Genomic DNA, 10,167 nt, shown 5'->3' with positions numbered 1-10,167 from the left:
ATTTCGTGTGTTTGATAAGGATTCTGATTTGGTTATTTATTAACTTATTTACAAAGGCTAGTACAAACATTTGCTATCACTTAATTCTTCCAAATGTTGTGCCAAAATAATGGTCCAGGAAACTAGGCAACATTTCAAAGTTCGTCAATAAATTGTAGTTGAATGGGTTCAAACAGCATGCAACAAGTAAAGTCATATATTTGATTTATTCATGTGGATTTTAACACCTTTATGATGATATTTGATTGAGAGTTTAGTGATGGCGTGAAGGGAATATAGAGAGAAAAGGGAAAACCAGGGAGTCGGTGTTCCGCGCCATTGAAATGCAAATAGCAGTGAGGAGCACGAAGAGATTGTATGTGTGTGTGTGCATGTTATTATGTGTGCCTGCGTAGGCTATGTGTATGCAAGGGAGCGGGGGTGGGGGCGCCACAAATTGGGCAAGTTTGGAGAGCGAGAGACGATTTTAGAAAAACAGCCACACGCACTAACGGCAGCCTCATATGACACGGTGCGTTGATACGGATTTCTATTTCTACCTCTCTTTGTTTTCTTACGTGCAAGGGATAAACATTCGATAACGTAATCTAGATGCAGACTGGACATTCACATTTTCCTGAAATTTGAGTTTTGACCGATTCTGGAACTCGAAGCCTACAAGTGGTTAAAGTGGCCAGTGCTGTTTAATCGGCTGATGCCCCCTTTCTTTCCGTCTCCTCGTGAATCATGTCACGCCGGAAGCAGAAACGACCCCAGCAACTTGTTAACTCGGACCCGGGGGGCACGCGGTTACTATCGCACGGTGAGAAAAGTTTATTATGGGTATTCTAAGGCATGCGTATGTTTTTATTCCTATGATATTCCCTATAGTTCTATGAATGAATGAAGCAACAACTAAAGTTACAAGTTGTAATTTACAACTATAATGGTGATCAATCGGGTTTAATAAGGTAACGTTAGATAAGGTGGAGAAACATGATTTAAAATCCCTAAAGTTACAGGTTGTTTATTTTAATATAGATGCACTTTATATATGTCAATTCCTCCTCACATATTTCTTTTCACATCTAGAAAGTCGTTTTACTCAGGTGATCAATCATCATAACTTGATCTGTGTATGTCTGTGTTTTATGTTTGCATATTTTATATTTACAAAAAGCCATTGCCTCTTGCAATAAATGAGAGTTTGGTGGATTGCTCAGTCTGCTTTAGCTCTGCAATGGGCCCCAGTAGGGTAGAGCTCCAGGTATGAGCTCCAACTTGTCCCTGTGATCTGGATGGTAACATCCATCTGTGGCCATTTTCCTGTGATGCTTAGTCCTCCAGGAAACTAGCAGTCTGCTCAGAATGACTACTGGAGGTCTTTCATTACTTAGAGGAAAGTCTCCCTATCCACCAACAATGAGGCTGGATCCGTGGGTGGAGGAGGGGTCTTTTTTGGTAAAGATTAATCTCTATCCGCGTTCTCTTCTTCTCTCCATGCTTTTCTCCCTCATGTTTCATTTCCTCCTTGCCCCCCCCTGAATGCTCACTGCTGAATGCTTCCCTCTCTACCCCCAATTCTACTGACTGTATACACCTACCCAGTTGGGGGGTGCTCAGTGTGTAAAATTCAAAGGGGGTAGAATGCAGAGTGCATGTACCTTCAATTGAATTGCATTTGCTGCACAAACACACTTTAAAAATACGAATTACTTCTTAGAACTTCTGCAGGTAAATTTCCACAGCGAGGAACTTGTTTCAAAGGGACTGGTTTTGAACACCTTTAATTCTGCGAAAAGAACCAAAGCGGACTATTTGGCAGCAGTAGTACAGTCATTAATACCATCACTATCCCTCTAGGAGGGAATAGTTAGTTTGTCTTTCCATTGTCCACCCCCCCTTCTTTTGTTTCTCTCTCTTTCTCACTCTGCTCAAGATTCTGAAAGAATTTGACCCCAGAGCTCTAAAGATCTGAGGAGCAGACCAATCACAAGCCTCTGGACAGTGCCCAGAACTCTTAGCGTGTCCCGACCTCTGACCCCTGATGTGACGTCAGGGGGGAAGGGTGAATAGGGAGATGAAAGACGTGAACTGCTGGAGTGAGGGGCGGGTTAGAAGGGGTTATGGGTTTTCCTGGCTATGGCCATTGTCCTTTTAAACATGTTGCCATAGCAACAAGGTGGTTTGTGTTGTCAGAAGATGTTTGGAGAGTTTTCCTCAGGAAAGAAATAGAGTGGACAGAAGACAAGATAATGTAAGGGGAAAGACTGTGACTCTCGGCATGTTTGTAAACTACAATATCAATATTTTCTAATGCATTGCTTTACATGAGAAGACTGAAGCTTTAAGCTTGAATTTAATATGGAAACATTAGCAATTGTTGTAATCGATGATTACAGTTAAAAGTTAGGATTTATAGATTTACTTTGAGCTCCCACTTCACTTCCATAAAGAATGAGGCTCGCACCCTGTCTTTCATGGTTCTTATGAGGACTTAACATCAACAATTTGATCATGAAACTGAACTTTTCATTTGGTTGAATAAAGGGATGAAAAGGTACCAGTCCTAATCCTTCTGTTTCTCTCTCTGTCCATAGATGACCAGCTGTCAGCAAAGTCACCGTCCATGTCTCTGGGCTCAGAACTGACCTCATCTGGGTCCTCCTCGTCCTCCCCCACCTCGCTCGAAGGCCGACAGCCCCCCCTGGCCCCGCGGCCATCCCCCGGGGGTCTCCACGCACCCTCCCTCCCCAGCGAAAGCTCTCCGCCCCCCCACTGGCCCAGCCACATCGCCCCCTACACCACCTCTCTTCCCAACACCCACTCATCCCTCTCTCCAGACTTCCCTCACCCCTCTTTATCCTCCCAGACCCAATCCCTGCCACTCAACCTCAATCAGACATCGGGCCATCCCCTCTCCCATCAGGCCCACTCCCACGCCACTATGACCTCACCACAGATGGGCAGCTCTGCCACCATCACTACCTCCTCCTTGTCCTCCTCCTCGTCTAGCCTCCCTCCCTGCCGGGAGAGCACCAGTCCTGGGCATCAGAATGGCTCCAGCCCCCTGGTGCCAGGGCTAGGCCAGATCCAGGTGCCACCGACCCTGGCTGTGCTCCTGGAGGAGCTGAGGGTGCTGCAGCAGAGGCAGATCCACCAGATGCAGATGACTGAGGAGATCTGTAGGCATGTCCTCCGGTTAGGAGGGGCCATCTATACCCAAGACACCTCCCAGGCTGGTAGTGGAGAGAAGAACCAAATACCTACAGCAGGATCCCCCTCCCCACCACATCATCCCTGCTCTGCCCCTGTCAAATCCTCAGCCTCCCCTCTCCTGGCCGGCCTCCCCTCCCTCCTCCCCCAGCTCACTGTGTCCAAGCCCAGCCTCTCCTCTCACACTAATGGGAGCAGAGCCCCAAACTCCTCTACCTCACCCTCATCCTCTTCCTCCACCACTTGGAGCTCCTCGATAGTCTCCTCCATGCATCCTCTGTCCCTGGGTCTCCCCCCGCACTATCTCCACGAGAAATCCTCCAACACCTCCCCCTTTGGCCACAGCAACGGGGTCAGCTTCCCCACGCCACCACTCCCCACCTCCAGCCACTCCCAGGACCACCTGCTGCAGTCCAGCTCCTCCCTGGGGTCCTTGTCCTCAGCAGGACGTCCTCAGCATGCCTGTAAGTTTTGTGGGAAGGTCTTGAGCAGTGATTCCTCGCTACAGATCCACCTGCGCTCCCACACGGGTGAGAGGCCCTACCATTGTCCCGTCTGCCTCAGTCGCTTTACCACCCGCGGGAACCTCAAGGCCCACTTCCTGCGTCACCGCGAGCAGAACCCTGAGCTGTCGCTCTCGCTCCTCCCCCCGGCTCTGGAGCAGCCCAGCCCTGCTCCCGTCGCTGCCCTCACCGGCCAGAGACGTAGGAAGCGCCGGGCAGAAGACGAGGAGCCGCCGTTCGGAGGCGTGAAAGGAATGACGGAGGGAATGGCGCTCGGTTTCCTTTCCGGGGCATCTCCTCGCCCCTCCCCTTCCTCTATACCTATGCCACCCAGTATGGATATGGCACTGTTGTCCACGGCTCACTCCCTTTTACAGCTGAACAGGGCCTCTGCTGCAGCAGGCAGCGCCTCAGGTAGTGTGTTACCGCCATCATCCTCATCCTCCATGGGTAGCCAGTTCAAAGGGGCGAAGCAGCAGAGGTTTGATGAGAACACCCCTCCACACTCCGCCCTCCACCCAGGCTCCCCCTACTCCCAGCTGGCCCACTTCCCCAAAATCCTTTTCCCCGGAGGACCCTCGCCCCACCACCTCGCCCTCCTCCGTTCCCCGGGGACCCACCCCTCTACCTCCCACCTCACCTCCCCCCACACTCAGCTTCCCTTCCCTCCCTATCCTAAACTCCCCACTTCCTCCCCGTCCTCCTCCTCCACCACCTCCTTCACTCAAACCTCCGACACCTCCAAGTTGCAGCGACTGGTCCAGAAGTTGGAGAAGCAGCCCCAGGGCGGGGGCCAGTTTTCCTCCTGCGGCCCAGCAGACGGCTCCTCAAACGGGGAAACCCACGGCCACGACCTGACCACAAGCTCCAGCGCCTACCGCAGGGAGATGATGGCAGCCCTGGGCCTTGGCCCCAACCCAAACACTGAGGCCATGGTGAGCAGCCGGGGACAGGGTCTCCCTGTATCCAACAATCCTGCCCTGGCTCCTAACCAGTGTGGGGTGTGCCTGCGGGTGCTCTCCTGCCCCAGGGCCCTGAGTCTCCACCAGGCCACCCACCTGGGCGAACGCCCTTTCCCCTGTAAGCTGTGTGGACGCTCCTTCTCCACTAAAGGAAGCCTGAGGGCCCACCTCGCCACCCACCGTGCACGCCCGCCCAACGCCCGCACCCAGAACTCCTGCCCGCTGTGCCCGCGCAAGTTCACCAATGCCCTGGTGCTGCAGCACCACATCCGCATGCACCTGGGGGGCCAGATACCCCCAGGGGGAGAGGGGGAGGAAGGTACAGATATGACCCAAGAAGATCTGGGCCAAATGACCACAGCCTCTCCATCCAAACCCTCCAGCCTCCAAGGCCTGCACCCCCTGGCTTTAAAAATGACCAGCTCCATCTCTAACCCTGACTCGCTGGTCAGCAGCTTAGACTTCGGAGGTCCGGCTACCAAGCAATCCCAGGCAGCTGACCCGAGCCCACCTATAGAGGGGGAGTGTGAACCCTCGCCCTCCACGGACAGCATTAGCCCACCTCTGACCCATAATCCCTCCCCAGAAGACCCCATGCTCCTGGGGGAAAGATCTGAGTCAGACTCCGGCCCATCTGCAGCCTCTCTGGAAGACTTGCAAGACTCCCCAGCTGACCTTTCGAACGCCAGCCCAATTAGTCTACCCAAGACATCCTTGACCAGCTCCTTGCCAGCCTCAGTGGGGAATGGTGAGGAAGAGGAGGAGGAAAACATCCCTCTTGCCCTCTGTGTCTCTAGACCAGCTTTGGATACTGATGGTAGTAGGTCAGGAGGGCTCATCAATGGCTCTGGCTCAACCACAGTGAACCCGACTAACTCTCCAGATGGACTCATCTCCAGTCCTGAATCTGATTCCACCCCAAAATCCCCTGCCACCCTCAACCCTTCACCCACGCTCACCCCTCCTGCCAGCCCTGAAGCAGCTTCAGAGCCAGCCCAGTCCCCCAGTATCACCCCACCGGAGCCCAGTCCTGAAGGGGAGACAGACCCACTTGAAGGGGCAAGTGAGAGCACAGAATCCGGAGAAACCTCATCGGTCGAGGGGCCTGAGAGAGAGAAGCAGACCGCTAGCTCCACAGAGGAGAGTGACAGGGCTCCAGAGGAACCAGAGGCCTCCCAGCTAGCCACCCCAGCCTCAACGCCCTCCAAACCCTACTCCTGCACCCTGTGTGGGAAGGCATACGCCAGTCGCAGTGGATTAAAGGTCTGAAAAGCATAAGAGAAGGATAGAATGTAGTAGTACTATATGTTCTTATGGATATACAGAACACTTGACAGAAGCTAACTTTTGATTCTTGAGGTTGGAAAATGAAAATAGTATGGTGCAAATCACTCTTTCGAATGTTTTACTGTGTTTGTTTGTGTTATGTTAGCAAACATATTCTAATTAAAGTTATGTTCTGTTTCCATCAACAGGGACACATGAAGACACACCCTGTGTTGACCAACGTTCCCACCGAGACTCCTCCTCCCGCCACCCTGACCAATGACAATGACACTACGGAGGATCCGAGTTCGGTCTCAGCAAATGGAAAGGAGGATGAAAAGTAACGATTGGCCAAAGCTCCTGAGAAACGTGTTACCTTAGAGAATCAGCCAATCACTGCTGCATCTGGGAAGGAAGCAGAGAAACCTGTGGACACTACTGAGTAAAAAGACATGATTGGCTGCTTAATGGCATCAGTCAGTTTTTTCTAAGGCCCTGACAAGGGAATGTATTTTCTTCATATAATTAGAATTGATTCTAGAATGATTGATTTTAATTCTGTGTAGTTTTGGTACTAGTCAGTTGGGTCTATTTTGTCTATAGTAGAAGGTTAGATTGTTGTGAAGTTTTAACTCAGTCGGCATGGTTACGATATCACTATCTCAAAGAACACAACGAGGCCTTATTGACCACATGATGTCACAGAATTGTCTCGTAGTGTAACGGCAACCAGTGTCGTTATGTGTGTTGGATCGCAATTGAATAGATGCGCAGGGATGTATGTTTTAGAGAGCAGCTAGTTCTAGTCAAACATATGAATGACATTCACATTTGAATTTTGGGGATGAAGTGGGAGGAGAAAAATGTGTTTTCACTCTTTAGGATCTATGGTACGATCTCCATACCAAAACAGGCCGCCGTAGTAGTGGCCGTTTCCGTGTATATATTAACCCTGTTACTATTTGTAGTTCTTTTTTTACTGACTTTTTAAACTGTCTTGCTGCTGTACTGATGTTTCAATGGAGTTGCACTGACTGTGTACACTACTGTCTATACATCCATTGAAACAAGAGATTATGATGGTGATCATGATAGCGTTACATTGACCAGTCCGTATATACAATGTATTTTGGCAATCCTGGTTCCTGCTGTTGTGAGTGACCATACAGCAGGAACCTGAGAAATGAACAATGATGACTTATATCAGTGATTGTAATTGGTTTATCCATAATTTATTGGATATATCTGCACAGGGACATACAGAAGTAGCCTGACAGCCAAATAGATTGTGTTATGTTTCACTGTTGTGAAGTTTTGGTACCAGGCTGGTGTTGAAGTATAGCAGAAACTGGTGTATAAATCAACTGAACCTCCCGAGGACCAGGAGGAACTATGTCAGATGGATAACCTCATCCCTCCGTGTCTGTTGTCTCTTTCCTCTTCTCTTTCTCTCCTCCTCTTCCCTCTCACCCTCCCTGCTGTTCCCTCTTACCTCCTCTCCCTCTCTCTCTCAAAGCACTTGAGAGTTCAAGTTTTCTGCCCTGCAGAAATTCTCTGCTCTGTGTCCTACATTAGATCAGTTTAGTTTTACTACTTTATTTTGCCTTCGTATGTTTTTTCCCAACCATTGTTTTTTTGTAGTTATGATGATAACACGTGCTTCCCATATTTTTTTAAATGTCAAAAACAGAAAATAAAATACTTCTGATGGTAAAAACATAGCTTTTTGGTTGTCTGTCTGTGTATATTGTTTATCACTCTGTCTGTCTCAGTATAGCTGGTCGCAGACTATTCATCTATCTGTTTAAGTATTCTGTTTGCATGTCAACATGTTCTGTATGTCGGAGTGTGCTCTGTCTCGCTGTTTGTCTCACCGCTCTGTATGTCTGGCTCTGTCTCACAGTTCCTTTGACTGGACGCTATAGCCATCTACTTATTCTGCCTTTTTTGGCCTCACTTTCTTTTTGTATGTTTCAGTTCCTCGGTGGTTCTAGGGGGTGTGTGTGTGTGTGTGTGCGTGCGTGCCTGTGTGTGTGTGAAAGGGATAATCAGTGCTTGTGTGATTGAAAGTGCAGCTGTAGAGGCCCCCCTCACCCCCCTTCTTTCTCTCTGTCATACTCTCTTTCATACTCACCCTCTTTCATTTTCTCTTTCATTTTCCCTCTCTCTCTGTCCTCCCCCTCCCAGTGTAATAGTCTGACACATAGGAAGCTTTAATCCTTACACAATGATAGCCCCCCCCCCAAGCGACAGTGAGCGGGACAGGGGGCAGCACACACAGAGACCTGGGCCAGCTGTCTCCAAAATGGCCGCCTTAATCCTCCAACCACCCTTCCCACTAGCTGGGGCTCCTAAAACCATGACAACCGGTAACCAAGGAGAGGAATTTGGGAGCAGAAAGGGGAAAGAGACAAAGGGCTGAAAAGAAGCCATGTGTGAGAAGTTTGTCCACATGCGTTGGGAATGAGACAGAGACATGTCTCAATCAAACAAGCGGAGTTGGAAAGGGATGCAGGGATGGTGGTTGGGTTTGAGAGGAAACGTGTGGAGTTGGAAAGGGATGCAGGGATGGTGGTTGGGTTTGAGAGGAAACGTGTGGAGTTGGAAAGGGATGCAGGGATGGTGGTTGGGTTTGAGAGGAAACGTGTGGAGTTGGAAAGGGATGCAGGGATGGTGGTTGGGTTTGAGAGGAAACGTGTGGAGTTGGAAAGGGATGCAGGGATGGTGGTTGGGTTTGAGAGGAAACGTGTGGAGTTGGAAAGGGATGCAGGGATGGTGGTTGGGTTTGAGAGGAAACGTGTGGAGTTGGAAAGGGATGCAGGGATGGTGGTTTGGGTTTGAGAGGAAACGTGTGGAGTTGGAAAGGGATGCAGGGGTGGTGGTTGGGTTTGAGAGGAAACGTGTGGAGTTGGAAAGGGATGCAGGGGTGGTGGTTGGGTTTGAGAGGAAACGTGTGGAGTTGGAAAGGGATGCAGGGATGGTGGTTGGGTTTGAGAGGAAACGTGTGGAGTTGGAAAGGGATGCAGGGATGGTGGTTGGGTTTGAGAGGAAACGTGTGGAGTTGGAAAGGGATGCAGGGATGGTGGTTGGGTTTGAGAGGAAACGTGTGGAGTTGGAAAGGGATGCAGGGATGGTGGTTTGGTTTGAGAGGAAACGTGTGGAGTTGGAAAGGGATGCAGGGGTGGTGGTTGGGTTTGAGAGGAAACGTGTGGAGTTGGAAAGGGATGCAGGGGTGGTGGTTGGGTTTGAGAGGAAACGTGTGGAGTTGGAAAGGGATGCAGGGATGGTGGTTGGGTTTGAGAGGAAACGTGTGGAGTTGGAAAGGGAGGCAGGGATGGTGGTTGGGTTTGAGAGGAAACGTGTGGAGTTGGAAAGGGATGCAGGGATGGTGGTTGGGTTTGAGAGGAAACGTGTGGAGTTGGAAAGGGATGCAGGGGTGGTGGTTGGGTTTGAGAGGAAACGTGTGGAGTTGGAAAGGGATGCAGGGGTGGTGGTTGGGTTTGAGAGGAAACATGTGGAGTTGGAAAGGGATGCAGGGATGGTGGTTGGGTTTGAGAGGAAACGTGTGGAGTTGTCACACAAGTGTGGAGGGGTTACGTGATCAACTTTTGATGACATAGGCTACCTATAGATATTGATCAGTTGAGAATGCTTTATTAATGTTAATGGACAGCTAATATCTGCCTTTAATCGATGTACCATCAATGATCAGTGGTGGAAAAAGTGCCCAATTTTCATACTTGAGTAAAAGTATAGATACCTTTAATAGAAAGTTACTCAAGTAAAAGTCACCCAGTAAAATACTACTTGAGAAAAGTCTAAATGTATTTGGTTCTAAATATACTTAAGTATTAAAAGTACACGTAATTGCTAAAATATACTTAAGTATCAAAACTAAAATTATAAATAATTTCAAATTCCTTATATTAAGCAAAGCAGACAGCACCATTGTCTTGTATGGATAATCAGGGGCACAATCCAACGCTTTACAAATGATGCATTTGTGTTTAGTGAGTCCGCCAGATCAGAGGCAGTAGGGATGACCACATGTTATCTTGATAAGTGCGTGAATTGGACCATTTTCCTGTCCTGCTAAGTATTCAAAATGTAACAAGTACTTTTGGGTGTCAAGTAAAATGTATGGAGTAAAAAGTACATTATTTTCTTTAGGAATGTAGTGAAGTAAAATAAAAAGTTGTCAAAATTATAAATAGTCAAGTACAGATACCCAAATAAACTAC

General features: G+C 49.1%; 1 protein-coding gene across 1 annotated transcript; it reads left to right on the top strand.

Annotated features, from left to right (window-relative positions):
- The first annotated feature begins 450 nt into the window (after nucleotides 1-450).
- LOC112214650 (sal-like protein 3) lies at nucleotides 451-7,610 on the top strand. The gene is made up of 3 exons (XM_024373558.1): nucleotides 451-802; nucleotides 2,580-5,923; nucleotides 6,136-7,610. The coding sequence occupies exons 1-3, from the start codon at nucleotides 727-729 to the stop codon at nucleotides 6,268-6,270; spliced, it is 3,555 nt and encodes a 1,184-aa protein (XP_024229326.1). The 5' UTR covers nucleotides 451-726; the 3' UTR covers nucleotides 6,271-7,610.
- The last annotated feature ends 2,557 nt before the right edge of the window (nucleotides 7,611-10,167 follow it).

The sequence above is a fragment of the Oncorhynchus tshawytscha genome, linkage group LG09 (assembly GCF_018296145.1).
Source record: "Oncorhynchus tshawytscha isolate Ot180627B linkage group LG09, Otsh_v2.0, whole genome shotgun sequence".
Taxonomy (NCBI): Eukaryota; Metazoa; Chordata; class Actinopteri; order Salmoniformes; family Salmonidae; genus Oncorhynchus; species Oncorhynchus tshawytscha.
Note: the sequence above shows the minus strand (reverse complement) of the source record. Positions and strands in the feature narration are given on the sequence as shown.